This window comes from Lactuca virosa, chromosome 5 (genome assembly GCF_052849685.1).
Source record: "Lactuca virosa cultivar CGN04683 chromosome 5, Lactuca_virosa_CGN04683_v6, whole genome shotgun sequence".
NCBI classification, from domain to species: domain Eukaryota; kingdom Viridiplantae; phylum Streptophyta; class Magnoliopsida; order Asterales; family Asteraceae; genus Lactuca; species Lactuca virosa.
The window spans coordinates 405,028,664-405,047,874 of record NC_136430.1 but is presented as its reverse complement, the minus strand read 5'-3'; the positions used below and the strand labels follow the sequence as shown (position 1 = coordinate 405,047,874).

At 37.2% G+C, this 19,211-nt stretch overlaps 1 protein-coding gene across 1 annotated transcript; it reads right to left on the bottom strand.

The window, feature by feature from the left end:
* Window positions 1–2,935: 2,935 nt before the first annotated feature.
* On the bottom strand, window positions 2,936–4,064 carry LOC145115736 (transcription factor bHLH106-like). Its single transcript, XM_079052091.1, has 2 exons — window positions 3,695–4,064; window positions 2,936–3,448 (listed from the first exon to the last, which is right to left on the bottom strand). The coding sequence occupies exons 1-2, from the start codon at window positions 4,031–4,033 to the stop codon at window positions 3,023–3,025; spliced, it is 765 nt and encodes a 254-aa protein (XP_078908217.1). The 5' UTR covers window positions 4,034–4,064; the 3' UTR covers window positions 2,936–3,022.
* Window positions 4,065–19,211: the final 15,147 nt, after the last annotated feature.

Genomic DNA, 19,211 nt, shown 5'->3' with positions numbered 1-19,211 from the left:
AAAAGAAACTAAAACAAGTTAACATTAATGGCTTGTTTATTGTTTCGCTTCATTATAATCGTATTTTGTTAAAGATTCAAAATCATAATTCCTTTTTCACTTTTTCCGCTTAATTTTTTCAAATTTAATCCTAAATGAGATTTTATTTATTTATCGTTGAAGTTTTGTTTTCAGTTGTAAAAGGTGGCCATAATTCCGCATAAGGAAATTGATTTATGAGAGTAATTTTTTTTTAACAGCAGAATCACATTTATGAGAGTAATTACTTTTTTATTTTGTTTGTATTTGGACAATTTTTTTTTGGTACAGACAACTTGTTGAATGTGTTCACATATAACAATTATTATCGGCTATAACAAGTTACAGTTTATGTGGCGTATACATGACATATACTATTGATTTTGTTCACATTTAGGTGCTGTTTGTTTTTTATCTGCAGATCTGCGTGACCATTTTTGTCTGTGCCGCGCAGACCAAGTGCAGACATATGCCCTTGCAGACCGTTTGTTTTTTGAAAGTGCGCAGACCTAAAAACGTCTGCACGAGGTCTTCTTGGCACATACATGGATCAATGGCTTCTAACGTCTTCACGAGTCCAATAAACCTAAACCAAAACAAACAAAAAAAAACCTACGCATTTTTTTTTCTTTCGGTGCCTTTTAGATTTCTTCTTTATAAGCGATTATAACTTTTTTATTTTACGTTTATTTAATTATTAATGTATATATCTGTTTATTGATTTTTTTTCAATAATATTAAAAGAAAAAATAGAAAAAAAAACCATGTTTCTAATTTTATGATGTCCGATCAGAATTTAAAAAAAATGTGATATGCCTATTGTTTAAGACCAAAAAAATGAATTATATTAAACTATTTATAAAAGCATTGCATTTCGATTCTAATATGAATTATATAAGCCATTAATAATTTTTATATTTATAAAAACATTGCATTTCGATTCTAATATGAATTGTTATTGTAAAACCAATTTTTTTTATTGTATGACTAATTTATTTGCATGAATTTTATTTTCAGTGTTGTATGACTATTATTATTAAAATTTTGGTGTTGAAAAATCATTTTAAGTTTGTAAATCATTTTATTTAAAATTCAGTTTATTTCAGCAGCCTGCAGACGTTAAAAAACAAACAGTCTTCTTATTGCAGACTGTAGACGTTTGGTCCACCTCTTCTACTGCAGAGGCTTGCAGACGTGGTCCGCAGACGGCAAACATTTTGGCTTCATAAAAACAAACAGCACCTTAGACAGTTTCTTTTTTTGTTCACGACAAGTTTTTTTTTTTATTATTAATTCACATTTGACCATCCAACTTGTTGAAGTTGTAGACATAATACCATTGTTTTAGAAATTTAAATATGTAATTAAAGTCGTTCGTCTATCTTGTTGAAGTTGTTCATATAATACAATTATTTCTGAAATCGAGACACTTGATTCGATCTGATTCAAAAACATCGTTTGTTTCGTAGGATAGGGTTTGAACCAGACAATTAAATTTCTGTTTTACGATTATTATCCTAATGGAAGTTTGTGCTCGCTCCTCCATGGTGCAGAGACTAGGAAACAAGGAGCAAAGTAGGAGACTAGGTACGGGGTTATACTAGGCATGACTCATGCTCTCGTATCTACATCATGACCGTGTGCTCATTATTTTACATGGAGATGTGAAAGCCATGAATATGTTATTGGGTCTGAACCTACAACCCTACCTTGGTGATTTATGATGGATAGACTTGTTACGAAAGACCAAAACCAGAAACCTCAGTTGGCTCCCACTATCCCACTTATTAAACCTCGTACCTAGTCACCCATTATGCTCTTCGTTTCCCAGTCCCCACACAATGGAGTAGTGAGTTCAAGCTTCCATTAGGACAATAATCGTAAAACATAAGTTTAATTGTCTGGTTTGAACCGCCAACCTAAGAAACATATGGTGTTCTTGTGTCATATTGAACCAAGTGTCTCAATTTTAGAAATAATGATATTATATGAACAACTTCAATAAGTTGGACGAACGACTTCAACTACAAAGTTAAATTTCTGAAACAATGATATCATGTGAACAACTTCAACAAGTTGGATGGTTGAATGTGAATAAAAAAATGTCTAGATGTGATAAAACCAATATTCAATTACCCTCCTAGGTAATTATCGTTGCTACATATATGTCAGGTAAGTTGTAACTTGCTATAACCGGTCATAATTATCATATGTGAACACTTTCAAAAAGTTTGTAACCTAGATGTGAATTTTTTTTTACCAAAATATGAACAAAAAAAAAAGATTACCTTAATAAGTTAATTTCGCCTTAGGTTGGAGGGAGTGGTGCCACACTCCCTCCTTTTACCGTACTTTTTTACAACACCGAAGGGGTGGAGAGAGAGAGAAAGAAGAGAAAGAGAAAGAAGAGAGAGAGAGAGAAAGGGAGCGCTCCCAATTTTTGTCACACTCCCCAAACCGCACTTCGAAACCGCAGGGAGGGGAGGTGTTTCAGTGCCACATCAGCTGAAACCGCACCCCACACCCTCCGGTCTTATAACTTTGCCACTACACAATAATGATTCTAGCTTAACATTATAAAGGTCCAAAAAAAAAAGTTAATCGCCGAGATCATTATTATTCTTCTCAATTTATTTGCTTTTCTCAAAATATTTATACTTCTCATTTGTCAGTAGATAATTCATTTGGTAATTAAAATTGAGGATTTTATGAGAAAAAAAATAACGTAATTTGGAGGGCAATTAATATTTAGTTTTATTGAATATATTTTTGGAAATTTAACATCTGTTTTGGTCGTTATCACTCATACTTCAGATGACGTTTTTTGAAAGTGATTTTGACATAATTGATCTTGATATAAATTGGTTGTGTGCCCTTCTTATTTTTCTCTAAAGCAAAGCATTTGCAACAATCTAAATGATAGGATCAAACGATTAACTATTATAACCACAAATCAACATATTTGAAGATCCAAATGATGAAATGAACCACAAGATGATCATGTTCATGTACAAACAAGCATCTTTCTACGTTTTGATGATTGATCCGAACCCAAATTACTTTTAATCAAGCAACCCAACGCTTCCTTCAAGCAATGAATCAAATCACTACAATCATCTCCTGGATAATCACATTCCACCAATACGACGTTCCTTATACGCCCACCGATCGCAACAAGTTCCATTCTTGAAGGACTCAGTTGGAGTGATTTTAGGGTTCGGATCATGTCGCTAAGAAGATCTGATCGGTCATCACAACATATTGAAGCCTTGATTACTATTCTTCCATCGCTTTGATTGTTATTCAACGAGATTACTGTGATTTCATCCGTTTCAGAAGGTAAGCCTTCGAGATATTCGATTTCTGAAGTTGTTTGTTTCAGCTCCTTCAACCTTTGAATCACTTTTGCTAGCAGAGATGCTTTATCTGTCTACATCACGTTATTAAAAACAAAAAGTAACATAAATCAATCATATGATCTGATTTGCACCGGTTTTGATAAAGAAAATAGAAACCCTAATTTGATAAAGTTGAACAACTTTGAAGTTTCCTAAACACGACATGAAAAACCCTAAAAGAACGTGTGATTTGGATCCCGAAAAAGCTTCTAAATGTTATTCGAGATTCAATTACCAATATGAACATGAACCAGAAATAATAAGGAGGGAGAATTTACTTTGGAATTGCAAGGAAGAAGTGTTCTAAGGCGATTAAGATGAGAATTGATTCTCTCTCTCCGACGCTTCTCAGCTTCTTTGTGATTTATGGAAGCTGACGTCGACGATGAGAAAGAGCGAGCAGGTAGTGGCGAATCTGTGGTCACCAAGTCATTATAACCGTAACGATCTGGCTGCAACTGCAACGACGAATTACAGGTTTGGAGCAACATCTGCGGCGAGAGGTGATTGCGATTTGACATGTTTCCGGCCGAAATGGTGGTGGTGGAGGGATGGTAAAGGTCTGAGTGCATGCTTTGTCGGGAGTGAGTGTGTGTGGGGCGGGTGGTGTACTTCATGTGTCTCTTCGGTTATGATGGAACGCCTTTTGACCGAAGGTCCGCACGGTTTTTTCTTCTCTTGTTCCTTTTTAAAATTATTTATTCCATAAACTGAAAAATATAATAATATTTGTTTTGAAACATTATTTAATTATTAATTACTAATTAAAACCTAACTTATAATAATATACAGTACAAAATACGAGACTTTGGCCATATAAAGAAAAAAAGGAGAGCTTTATTAATAAAGAAAATAGTTATTTCGTCTGCATGATATTCTCATTGCTTGGCAGGTAAACTAATTAGCCTATTTTAAGAGTCGTCGGTCAAATAATGTATACTTAAATTTATATGTTAATGATGTTTAGGCTGAAGAGAGTGGGAGTGTTAGGAAGGCTCATTATGCTCGTTATACTAGCTGGAACACCATCCCCTAGCGCTTGCTAGGGGGTTCGCTACTCTTTGATTGTTAAGCTTTTGGGCATATGAGAGAGAATGGGTTTGTGCAATCTGATTGGTAGAAACTTATTTGAGTGGATTGCAATCTATACTTTTATCTAAATAATAAAAACATTTTCTTTATAAAAGTGTTAGCACTTTCTATCAAATTCTAAGAATCAGATGCTAGAGAAAAAATGATGTGTCACTCAAAAAACTGATGTGCCAAGGTGCTAAGAATGTTACCATTCCCCCTAACCTTATGGTCCTATGAAAACTATGGTACTTTGTGTATCCCTTTGTTTGTAACATTCATTAATGTTCATTCTAAGATAAGCATGGTTAAGACAACCTCAATATAAACATATCTTCGGATCCCATAGTATTGGGGTAACAAGAAGATAGATGTAGATAATCATGTTTTCCATATGAAGATAGATGTAGATAATCATGTATTCCACATGAAGATCTTGTAGTTGTTTTGATATTTGACCAATACAAGAAAATAACAAACCTACAATGTTATAAACATGGAGAGAAAGTTGGTACCAAAACAAATGCATGAAACTAAAACCAATATAAATAATGGAGCTCAAATCGTCTACAAGAAATAGTAGGAAAATAGTAGCTCAAATCGTCTACAAGAAATAGTGGGAAAATAGGAATGGTAATAAATAAGCGACTTTAAATAGTGGGGAAAAGGTGTACTCTTTCTTACAAGCAAAAATTCTGACCTAAGCTAATATACTTTTATAATCCTAAGCTTCCAAACACTCGTATTCGTGTTCATGTCCACGGAAAAAAACAAAATCTTGCATATCTAACATCATACTTTTTTCCAACTTCATCAAGGACACAACCTTTTTTAAGCATTGACCAATAATCATTCCATCCGCTTAACTGGAGTAGGCGGTAGTCACCCTTGGACATGTTCATACCATCGTGGTATTCATTCCCTCATTTTATCTATGCATGATGTCACTCTCAATGAAATTCTAATTAAAATGTTTGATATCTATCATAACACTCAAAATTTCACAACTTCTATCTTTCTCTCATAACCTATTGTCTTAAAATATATAAAACACATTGTCAACAAAAGAGATATAACTTAGTTGTTCCAATATACATATTAAAATGACCTTTTTTTTTTGGAATGAAAAAACATTAAACAATAAAAAAATAGCAAAAACTAGAAAAAAGTACATTAAGTAATTATGAGAGTCGACGGATTTTGCATCCAATCAACCCATGTAACTAGAAACTTAGGAATTTTAGACTTAATTCATAAGAAATATTGAGATTGAATAAAATCCCAAACCACCGCCTTAGAGGGTTTAACTTTTGCGAACAACAACTTATTACGAAAAGACCAAATCACCCAAAACATGGTAAGAACAACCACATTCAGACATCTTTTCAAATGGAGAAACATACGAGTAAAATCAATATAATTTAACCACTTTGAGATGGAAGAGAAAACTGGCAAATCAAACTCTCACCGCCTAGATTAAAGACTCCATAAATCCATCGACTTCCCACATCAAAAGAAAAGATGACTGACAGTTTCTTTTGGATTAATGTGTCTAAACTCGTAATTAAATTGGTATATTCTTGTAATTAAAAGCAAAATCCTTTTTGGGTTGCCTTCATAACCAGAAATAGCTAGAAATTATATTAGAAGATAAAGTAAATGATTTGTTAATATATTATATGATTAATATGTTAATTAGAAATAAATGATTGATATGTTAATTTATTATTTAATTAATAAATTAAGACGACATCAAAAATAAAATAATTGATTTGTTAATATATATGGTTAATAAATTAATAAGAAATCAATAAAAATTAATTAATTATTAATCAGAATTAATCTAGAATTAATGTGGGATTAACTAGAATTAACTAAATGTGCAATGGGTGAATTGTAATTGTTCAATAGTTGAAAAAAAGAAGCAATTCTAGAACCATCCAAAGCATGGACGGTTTGGAGGGATTCATAGGGTTTCTGAAAGTCTCTTGGTTGCATATAAGGAAAAGATTTGAACTGGGATTAAATCTGTTATTTAACCAATTCAAATTTGGTTTTGTCTATAAGCTACCTAAACTATAAATAGGACCCCTTGACTTATTATTTTCGTGCACAACCTTTCTAAGATGCTTATGAACGAAATTTCCTTCTACTTCCTCTCTCTCCTATTCATTCTAGGGTTTCTAGGGTTTTGGGTGTGAGCCCACAGAAGCATCAATCGACTAAACTCAAGAATCTTGTTTCTCCATAAGAATAGTGTTGGCAACAGAAGATCTCAAGGAAGTATACTAAAGCATTTCCTCACCACCTCTCAGAGGCCTTCTAAAAACCGAAAGCCAATCAGATTACCTTAGCCTGTCGGAAACCAAACAAGACTTCTCCAAAGCAAGCGTATAAACCCTAGGAAAACTAACCTTTTAAAGAGAGATCACCACACTAAACATCATCCCAAAACAAAATAGAAGACTTGTTACCAAGCTGACGTTTGCACAAGGAAAAAAGGCCAATACATTTTTGAGAAAGCTTTCTAGCATCAGTAACAAGCACATTCCATGGAGAAGACATCGAACCATTAGTGATCAGCTTATCAATACGACCATCAACCCTATGTATAATGACTTTAGCCCACAAGTATTTGGAATTCATTCTAAATCTCCATATCCATTTAAACAAAAGAGAACTATTAAGAGCAAATATACTTCCAATACCCAAACCCCCAAGATCTTTACTTGCCAAACACATTCTCCAAGAAACCCATGTCATCTTCCACATCACCACCTAATAAAAAATTATTTTGAAAAGACTCCAATATTTTTCCACAACAATTAATATTCTATAAAGAGACATGTAATAAGTAGGTAAATTACCAAGAATTGCTTTAATCAACATCAGTCTGCCACCAATATAGAGAGAGTATGAGCCTTTCAACAAAAAATTTTATTTTAAAATTTATCAACTACACCCTTCCCTTAAGAAATACGTGACATATTACAACCAACTGGAACACCAAGATATGTACAAGGAAAAGCTGAGGCCCCACATCCCAAAATCGAATCCATCTCATTAATCTCATCCTCAGAAACTCCTATACCCACCAACTTACTTTTTTGAACATTTATTTTAAGAACTAAGGAGAGAACAAACAACACAACATACTAATCAAATTACTAGCATTGCAAAGAGACCAATCCTCTATAAAGATCACATCATCAACGTATATGAGATGAGAAATCAAATAACTATTAGCTCTAATAAAAGCACATTTGAATAAACCAATATATAGAGCCTTCTGAATTACTACATGTAAGCCTTTTGTTAGGGAAATTAGACGATACTTGTCAAGACTTAGAACAAATCTGATGCCACTTGCCAAGTTCTGATGAACCTTGTTAGGAAGTAATTTGGATAACACACGAAACCAGTAGCACACAAAGAAACAGTATTTACGTGGTTCAGTCAAGGAGACTTACGTCCATAGGCAGGAGAGGAGTATTCTTTATTCACAGAGTTCTCAAAGAGAGATTACAAGTACAACTCAACAGAGATTCATCATACTCACTAAGGTACAAAAGACACACAAATGGCTTAGCATGTATCCTTATTTATACCGAAGGGATCACACCTAAAACTCTAATGGGCCAAGCCCATTGGCCCATTGGCCTATAGGCCCATGAAAGGTGTCAACCAATCACAATCGGCCATGAAGTAACTCATAGAACATTCATTCGTGACATATAACACATGAGTATTAGCAACGCACATGATGGAGCACCATGAGCCATATTGTAGCATCATGATTCATAGGTGGTGCATTATGAACACTAGTGGCCCAACATCCATCATGGTGGCACAACATGGTGTATTCCTTGAGCATCTCCAACTTATGAGCATAGTTGAACAATATTGAGCATCTTAGAGGACTTCATAGCATATGTGGCTCATCGGGGATACTATGACCCATCAAGGAACCAAAATGGCGCACCTTGCACCACGATGGCACATCTTTCATGATGATGGACCATCTCGTGCAAGGATGGCGCAACATCCTTCAAGCATGACACAACTTCCTTCTAAGTGGGGAAACTTCCTTCCAAGGTGACGCAAGATCTTCGAGGTTGGCGCAACTTCTTCCACTTTGGCGCAGCATGGTCCAAAGTGGCACAACATGTATGTCAATGGCGCAAAATGCTTGCCTAATGGCACAACATGCTTGCCAATTGGCCTAACACCTAATCAAATGGCGCAAGTATGCATCAATTTGCTCCATTCTACTCCCAAGTGCTCCAAACCTCTTCCAAGTGCTCCGTACCCCCTTTTAGACGATCTATTCCTTTGGCACTTTTGTTCCTTTGTCAGATGATTCTTTCCCTTCTCATATGATTCGTTCCTTTCTTACATGATCCATGAACCCCAGGTGCTCCATTGAGTTCCAATTGCTCCATTGAACTCAAATGCTCCATGAGAATTCTCCAAATGCTCAAGTCACATTTAACACCTTCCATGCCAAGGATAAAACGAAAAGGAGACATATGATCACCTTGACGAAGGCCTCTACAAATCTCGAAATCATTCCTAGCAGATCCATTAACCAAAATAGAAGCACGAGGATTCATAATACAACCTTCTATCCATCTTTTTTTTGCAACCAAAACCCATTTGTGCCATAACAAGATCTAAGAAATCCCATCTCAAAGAGTAATAAGCTTTCTCAAACTCAACTTTAAGCACTAACAAGCTCTTATTCCATTTTTTATACCACTCCATCACTTCATTAAGAACTATAGGACCATAAAAAATATCCATGCCTTTAACCAAAGTAGATTGTTCATAACTGATACAACCACCAATACTCAAACTTAGCCGATTAGCTAACAGTTTGCAATTGATTTTGTATTGAAACCTAATCAAACTAATAGGCCTAAAATTAGATATGAGTTTCGGGGAAGTAAATTTAGGAATCAAAGAAATAAAAGCGGAGCTACACCATTTTTGGAAAATAAGATGTGGTAAAAAAAAGTCTTAAACAAAACAAACAACATCATGCTCAATAGTCAACCATAAAGCCTTCAAAAGAGCGAAAGAAAAACCATTAGGGCCTAGGGCACGATCACTACCACAATCCTAAACTGCACGTTTAATCTCTTCACGAGAAACTGGACTTATAACAAATCGGTTTGATCATGAGACAACCGATTTAGTAAGTTGGCACCACACCAAACGCAAGGGCTCGCCACACGAGAAAAACGACGCCTAAAATGATCAAAGAATTCAGATCTAATCATGTTTGGGCCTTCAACCCAATTATCATATTTCAAAACCCCTTTAATCTCCATCTCCATTTGGTTTTTCTTAAGAATACCGCGAAAAAATTTGATGTTTTCACCTCCTTCGACACCCCATTTGACCTTTGATTTTTTATTTAAATATTTAGCTTCATAATTAAGCATTCCAGATAACGTTTTTACCAAGTCATGTCTAATTAACATACTATATTTAGAATCAACACCTTGATCAACTAACAACTCCATAGTTGCGATAAGCTTGTTGAGATTACCTTTTTCTGCCTTGTGCAAAGACCTGATGGAATGATTCCAATTTCGAATGACCGATTTAAGATGTTGAAGTTTCTTTTTGAAGGCAACCATACCATTAAAATAATTAACATCAACATTATTCCACGTCTCTACCACAAGCTGATGAAAACCCTCTATATCTAACCAATAATTATAGAACCGAAAAGGAATAAGACCAAAATCAACGAGTTTTCTCTTTTAACAGAATATAACGATGATCAGGAATAAATTTTTCTAACACAACAGCCGAGACGCCAACAAAAATCTCAAGAACACATTCTAAGACCAAGAATCTATCAAATTTACTCATTTTGGAATCCAACCTATCGGTCTAAGTAAAAGAATAGCCTCCCAAATCAACATCTACCAAATTCACATAAAAAATAAAGTCATGAAAAGAATCAGCATGTCTCTGATTAAAGATAGAACCAAACCTATCTATAGCCTCACGAACCTTGTTGAAATCACCTGTAACCACCATCGTCTTATTTATTAACGAGTGAGGTGCGTAAACAATAATCTTGACCAACCTATCAGTCTAAGTAAAAGAATAGCCTCCCAAATCAACATCTACCAAATTCACATAAAAAATAAAGTCATGAAAAGAATCAGCATGTCTCTGATTAAAGATAGAACCAAACCTATCTACAGCCTCACGAACCTTGTTGAAATCACCTGTAACCACCACCGTCTTATTTATTAACGAGTGAGGTGCGCAAACAATAATCTTGACCACAAACTTCTTTTAGTTATTAACGAGTGAGGTGCATACACAAAAATAAACAATAAAGGAGAATTTGTATGTAACCAAACCCCTTCAACAACAACAAATTTATCATAACAAAACACTTTAAGTTTTTGGAAAACAAGGTTATTCCAAATACATAAAATAACACCCAAAAAACCTCTAGATGAAGAACACGCAAAATCAAAGATAGTATTACCCCACAATTGTCAGATCGCCCAAATATCAATATGCCCAACTTTGGTGTAACGTCCCGATTTTCAACCCAAGATTTTCATTTTTATTTATTAAAATATATCAGAGTATAATTACAATGTGCGGAAACGTGTTGCGAATGGACGTGGGTACAACCGAACCTTGATATATTACGAGTCAATGAAGTACCTGAAAAGCATTTATAATCAACTGAGTAAGCACAAAGCTTAGTGAGTTCCCCAAAATACCATATACCATTATACATACATATATATATATATATATATATATATATATATATATATATATACATACACACACACATACACACAATGCATACACATAATGGCCTTCAACATGAAGCCGGTCCGCCCTTTGGCCTTCAGCACGAAGCTGGTCCGCACTTTGGCCTTTAGCATAATGTTAGCCTGCCCGATTCTATTGACCTTCAGCCTGAGGCTCGGTCGCCCTCAACTTCCCACGTAATATATGAACACATATAAAAAGTACAACAAGCAATAATCCAATACTACATGCAACTAATCGAACTAGCCTAATGACATACTACATGACAACTATATCTTAACATACAGAGGATATACACTAGAGCACATAATATAGTGATAGAACCCACTTGGATAATTTACTTAGATAATTGACAATTATCTAGGTGATTGGACCAGCGATCCAACTGGCGGGTAACATGCTTAACTAGTATTAACATATAATACTATAACTTATTAATCCTTATGACAATCTGGTACCGAAAACTAGATCTTTCACTAATCCCAATGAAGATAGAGAGTTCTATCAAACAAGGATTAGCTAGGCCAGATATGTAACGCCCAGATCCCTGGTATGCATTAAATATTTATTTATTCATTTTAAGAGAAGGACTCGATGAGTTGGTGGCCCTAACTCGTCGAGTAGAAGGCAGATTATGTGTGGGGTTTAAGTTGTCTACTCGGCAAGTAGATCGGCCAGAATGAAACCCTAATTTCCAGATTTTGCACCCTATTTAAGCATCTTAATCCCCACCCTTTGGCCTTATTTATAGCCTCCTTGTCCCAAACCCTAATCCACAAAACCCTAGAGCATCTTGTGAGTGTGAGCCATTTGTAAGCAATATTTTGTGTTCTTGAAGCTTGGAGAAGAAGAAGGAGTTAGAAGGCTCAAAAGGAAGTGAGTAGATCTAGAAAACTACACTTCTTTGGCTACATTTTCTGATAATCAAGTTTCTATCTTGACCTCTGTTTCATTAGATCTCTTCCTTTCCTTTTTATGAAGATTTTGGCCCAAGAATGATAACTTTTGGAGAATGGACGACTAAAGTGGATAATCTTCCAGATCTAGGACTTAGAGGGGTTGTTATGACATAAAGGTGCAAACGTTATGCCATTGGAGCCCCATGCAATACATAGAGTGTATATTGGCCTTTTTAGCCCCAAAAGGCCATGCATGTGGAGAAAGGTTGGAACTTTACGTGTCCAAGTAGTGTTAGGAGAGTAGATCTGAAGTTGTAAGCCTTAGTTTGGTGAATGGATGGTTTAAGGACCAAGTTCTAGGTCCCAAGGAATTAGGGTTTGAGCTAAACCCTTTAATAATGGGTATTAAGGGGTAAAGTCAGAACCTTTACCCTTAAAAGGACATTTTCAGGGTTATTATGAAGTATGAAGCTTGGATCAGAAGTGTAGGGGCTTAATCCATTAAGATAGCCCAAACAGACACGAGAACTAGACGAGACCAATGTGTTCCGGGCTTCGCTCCGATGTCGGGGAAAGCCTGATGCATGTATAGCTTATATGTTATGTCTTATGTGTTCCGGGCTTTGGTCCGATGCCGGGGCAAGCCCAATGCATGTTTAGTTTATATGTTATGTGTTATATGTTCCGGACTTCGGTCCGATGTCGGGACAAGCCGGATGAATGTTTATATGTTTATGATAATATGTTATGTTTACATGTTTATGTTATATGCTTATGAGATGTTGTATGCCGGGGCAATCCCGATGTCGGGTGGGTCCCGATGCCAGACATAGTCTGATGTCGGGGTAAGCCCGATGCCGAGGTAAACCGATGTTGGGATTCGTCCTGATGCAGCTGGGCGGAGTCCTAAAGATATGTTATTTGTTATGTGTATGGTATGTGGTAGTTTGGGGAGCTCACTAAGCTTCGTGCTTACAGTTTTCAGTTTTGGTTTCAGGTATTTCCACTAGTCGAGGGAAGGGCTCGGGATGATCGCATGACACACACCACAGCTTAGCCTGGGATTTTTACTCTGATATGTTATATGTGATTTTGGATACATTGATACTGGTTTTGATATGATGTTTTGGGATTGACACGACTTATGATTTTTATTCCTCAACAGTATTTTATGTTTTATTTAATAATTTAAAACGAAATTTTTAGACCGTATTTTTGGAATGTTTCAAGTTGGTATCAGAGCCTTGTTTTGAGGGATTCAGGCATACTTTCGGGTGTGTCTGAACTCAAACTAAGGACTTGGTATGAAATTTTTAAAAAGAAAATCATTTTCTTAAAAAGAATTTTGGAAAAGAAATTGAAAAGGGAAAAGAACTTTGAAAGGAGAAAAGGGTGTGGTGCATGCAATCAGCCGAGCTCAAGTAAGTCTCCCAAACTATCCATACAAGCTTATATTGTGATATGTTATGACAACTGCATGCTAGATTACGACTAAGGATCTAGGAAGGATGCCTTATATGCCTATTATATGTGTATCAACTTTATGATAATTGCATGCTAGCTTAGGACTAAGGATCTAGGAAGGATGTCTTATGTGTCATTTATATGTATCTCAGCTCTATGAAATGCATGTTAGTACATATTAGTCAGTGATGGCCTGAATGTGATATGCTTGATTATGTTTAGTTGATGCTCGAATGTTGCTTGATTTGTGCTTTTAGGAGTCCTAGTTATCTCTAACTAACTAGTAGACGAATATGTTAAGTTACATATTGCTAGGATTAAATACTTTCAGAAGGTTAGGTTTAGCTCTATTTTGCAGCTCTCATTTGAGTCTAACCGTTGTAGGGTAGGACCTCTCATTCGAAGAATTATCTAGTCTTAGTGATATGTAATAGTATTCGCAAGCTAGTTAGGGGGAGATAGCAGAGTCTTCTTATGCAGCTGATGGCGGAGAGTGGGTTGCTGATTACCCTAGGGCAAGCCTAGGATGAGATTAGCAGAGAGTAGTAGTAGTAGAAGGGACTTGGTGAAGTCAAGGCAGTTCTTGAGGAAAGTACGGATAGATGTGGAAGGTAGTATGGGCCTGTACTACTGAAAGCAGAGGATCCGTACTCGAATCAAGGAAGGATGAGATGAACCCAGGAAACTTGTAGTGTGTTAGATCCCTCGAGATATGATGAGTATACTGATGTTTGTTATGGTGTATTTTCAGAATGGTGACGCTACGCACTAGGCCAGTTGGCACATCAGGCACTGGTGAGGGATCAGGCTCGGGCACAGGAGCCGGGCAGCTTGATGAGCAGACGAGGGAGTTCATCTCGTCTGAGATCACACGTACTATCCTAGACCAGACTCATGTGATCTTTGGTTTGGTCAAGGAGGGTATTTTGGAGCTTCTGGATGAGAAGCTGAGCGCTTTCCGCACTGAGGTAGCGGCCATGACGGGGCCGCGTACGCTGAATTTCAGGGAGTTCAGGGCTTGTAGAGCTCCCGACTACCATGGGGCTCTGGACCCCATTGCTAGCACCAGATGGTTGGCGGATGACATCCCCATTTTCACGGCCAGAAAAAGACCGATTTTGTTTATGCTTTATAAAAATCAGAGTACCTCTTTTAATAAAAATGTTGCTGAATTTGTTCCCAGTAAAACATGATAAATACGTTATCAAGGCATTTCCGAAGAAATGTATTTTTATTCGTTTTAAAACATTTGGGATGTCATCGTCAATACAGAAATATAAGCATAAACAGAACTTACATTCATTGTCACTAGTGATTTATATCTCCTTAATCTCTCAGTGTAATGCGACTTCATATCAACACCTGTGATATAAATAAACTGAGTGGGTTAGGTTGGGAAACCTGGTGAGTACATAGGGTTTTCAACCCACAATAATATAATTATTATGTTTAATCATCAAACAGTTAACCCAATTACCCATCCCCATTATCTTCTTTACTCTTAAGGATCTACCCTAAGAATCAGCTATTTCTCATTCATTCATTCCTAAGGATTATCCTAAGGAATAGGTACGAAGTTCATCGTTGTCAATGACACAGCTGTCAAGCACAGCTGCTAGTTCTATCACTTAGGCGCAGCTGCCAGAATTGTGACATTCTCTATGAGGCGTATCTGCCGGTATTGTCCTTTAGGCGCATCTGCCGAGGTTATGATGTTCTCTATTAGGCGCTTCTGCCGGTAGAGTCCCTTAGGCGCATCTGCCAGGGTTATCTCGTTTATTGACAATATCGTTTTCGAGAATCCAATCGCAATACATGTCAATGGGTTTTTAGAGTACAGCTGGTGAATACACTGTTCAAATAACACCTACAGGTTGCGAGCCTGCTAGTGTTCCACTGGACTGTCTAGAATAGTTCATGGTTCCATACTCTGCTAGATGACGGGGCAACACTTGGGTAAAAGGCTTCTCTCATGGTTCACCTCTCACCCTTATCTCATGGTCTATATCACCTCTCATCATTTTGTGCAACTATTTCATCTACCCATGTTTTACCCAACACATTTTGTAGATATAAAATACATATGCAGTTTAAATCATTTAAAACATGTATAAAAATCTTTCACCCAGCATAGACGACAAGTATACAGACAATATGCACACATAACATGTAATTTATATTAAATACTTCATATCTATGTGTAAGATGAAAGTAACTATGCACTCACTTGAAAAGGTGGTGACTCGGCACTCGGACAGCACTTCGTTACTCTCAACACAATTTTCCTTTGACAAAACCTAGTATCATTACCACTAGAGTTTAGTCTAATATTCACTGAGACTAATTAATAGTCTTGATATTATTACTATTATATAAGCATGAAGCAATATTTCTCAACCACTATATACACACAGGGGACAGACATAAAACACCGGAGGGCAGGACCATTTTGGCATATAGCACTTCTGAAATCCAACAACCCTATGCGGCCCTTTAAACCAGATTCCCCGTACCACGAGTGGTTAAAAGATATTATAACGACACTTATATAACTCATAATAATAGCCCAAATACTTATTATAAGGTCCTAATAACATTACTATTTTAAAACATAAGATATACTAACGATAGGGTAGACGTAGCTCACTTACAGCGGGTTTTTCTCAAAATCGGGCTCCGCCGAAGCAGAGTTGCTGAGCCGATGGCTCTTCTTTTCAAAGCCGTCGGGCGCTTCGGGGCTTCCGCCTCGTACTAGGGAGTTACTCTAGGCTTTGGGGGGTTAGGGAGGCTTAGAGAGAGGTTCTAGAGAGAGAAAGAAGGGTTTGAAGGTGTGAGGAAATGGCATGACCCGACACTTCTATTTATAGGCTGGAAATCTGATCGACTCGTCGATTCGAAGCACTGACTCGCCGAGTCCATGCCACATGTCACCATTCTGGTGGCAAAACGTGGGTGGCCTATATTGTGACACGTCACCCCTTTTGCAGCAGCACCCTGCCGACTTCTAAACCCCGTAACTTTCGTATACGAGCCCCATTTTTGACGTTATTTATATCCACGCGTAGGTAAAAACAAGATATACAACTTTCATTTTGACTCCGTCAGCTAATTCTCGACCGATCTTAAATTTAACAGTAGGAGGAGATTATACTGTTAAATGACCGCGAAAAATTCGTAACTCCTTCATATGGACTCCGTTTTCGTCGGTATTTTTATCGTTGTGTTCCTACTAATGAGATATTCAACTCTCATTTAGGTTGCGTAGGCCAAAAACCGCTCAAACTAAAATTCGAGTTTCGGGTCGTGCACTACTATGCCAAATCTTAGAAAATTCATAACTTCCTCATACGAAGTCAGTTTTGGGCGTTCTTTTTTTTTATGTTCTCGGTTTAACGTATACTACAACTTTTGTTTAGATTACTAAGGCTAAAAACTCCTCTATCATAAATTCACTATTTACGTCTCCGGTGTCGTGCCGGTTTTGCCGTAAAACTTCGACGAGCCATAACTTCTTCGTTATAACACGGATTTCGGCGTTCTTTATATATACGGAACCCTCGTAACATATACTAATACTTGGTTAAGATTATTCCTTATAAATAATCTTCCATCAAAAACTCATTTTGATGTTCATTGTCTCTAAATTGACTAGCCCGGATCTACGGGCGTTACAGCGGATGTCGCCAACGCATTCTGCACCAGCAGCTGTCCCGAGGGGGACAAGGTCAAACTTGCATCCTGTCTTCTGAGGGAAAGGGCACGTGACTGGTGGGAGGAGGTTGGGAGAGCCATTGAAGATGATGCAGTTTTGGATGCGATGACCAGGTGTGATTTTTCGACCAGGTTCAGGGCCGAGTTTGCACCTGTGATTGAGGTGCAACAGTTAGCTAGGGAGTTCCAGGATTTGGAGCAAACGATAGAGACTGTGGCGGAGATCACCACCAAGTTTAGGGAGAGGGCCCTTCTCATTCCGCAGTATGCGGCGGACGAGGAGATGAAAAAGTTCTGATACCATGAGATGTTGCGGAGTGATATCCGCTAGTTTGTGAGCCGATCCAGCTGCAAGACGCTGGAAGACATGATTGCTAGGGCTCGAGAGAGGGAGATGGATTTGGAGACGGAGAAGAAGAGGAAACCTGAGGGGGCTCAATCAGGGAGTGCGGGCAAGAAGCCCAAGGTATCAGATCATAGATCTAGGAGCCAGCTGAGTCGCGACCGTTGTGTCAAGTGCGGCAAGATGCACGAGGGAACGTCCAAGGCATGGAGTTCGGGCTGCTACAAGTGCGGCTGAGTTGGTAATTTGAGCAGAGATTGCACAGCTACCACCACCACCATGACAACATCAGATCTGATTTGCTTCTAGTGCAATCATAGCGGACACAAGCGGTCCCAGTGTCCGAGCTTAGCAGCGGTAGGAAAGGTGGCAACTGTTGGATTAGTGTCTAAGCCTGTAACTATATTTGGTAAGTACTTGACCCGGTTGTGCATGGTCCTTTTGGGTTGCCTTCACCGAAGCAACATGTTAGGATGATTTATGAATAAAGAGGTTATTATGATTTATTAATATGTTATATGAATAATATATTAAAGGAGAAATCATATAGTTTAATTAATATTAGACAAGAATTAATTGAGAATTAATTCTGTGGCTAAAAGTGATTAATTAAATAAAAGGGTCTAGAACTGTCAATTATGTGATAGTTGATTTGGGCTGTGAAACCTTTATGGTTAAGGGGTGGACAAAATTGTGGGTAGGAACCCATCTAGATTTCGTCCAAGGCCTTATTCTGGAAGGTTCCTTGGATAGCTTGAAGCCTAAGCAGTCCATTAGGGTTTTTGATTGAAACCCTAGCAGCTCCAATATAAATAGAACCCCTAGGCTACAGAAATTGGCTACCCTTCTTCTAAGAGTGCAAGAGCCGAATTCTAAGAGCCTCCAACCTCTCTCCAAGATCATTCTTTGGCTATTGGTGTTTGTAAGCCATTAGAGGAGTGACACTTGTGACTCTAAGCTCCAAGAACAAGAAGATTCAAGCAAGCAACAAAAGGTAATCATCTAGATCTGATTTGTCACATTAATTTCGAATTATACTCATTAGATTATGGTTTGAAAGTCTTGGATGAATACATGTATAATTAGAGAAACCTAGATCTAAGCATTAGGGTTTGCATGAGCACATATGATGTACTTTTGTTCAAACCCATCAGTGGTATCAAAGCCTTGATTGGTTTCTATTGTATTGATGCTTTGTGTCTTCATTCAATCTTTAAAATCGATTTTTCTGCCCCCTGACTGATAAACTCGGCGAGTCCCATAGTGGGCTCGACGAGTAGGATGAACTCGACGAGTCCATAAGGGGACTCGGCGAGTCGGAGCGTCTGTCAGAGGGATTTTCGGGATTTCTTGCTGTTTTGCTTAAGGATAATTGCCTAAATCATTTTTGAATAATAAAATCCGAATTTTATTACTGTTTTTTGATTATCCTTACCAAATCAAAAGATAATTACCAATTGTTTAAATAATAAATTTCTTATTTGATAA

Bases quoted from the DNA above. Each gene is read 5' to 3' on its own strand.
- LOC145115736 (XM_079052091.1), bottom strand. From the start codon at position 4,033: ATGAAGTACACCACCCGCCCCACACACACTCACTCCCGACAAAGCATG. The intron at 3,449-3,694 runs GTAAATTCTCCC...AACGTGATGTAG, and splicing joins TTCTTCCTTGCAATTCCAAA to ACAGATAAAGCATCTCTGCT.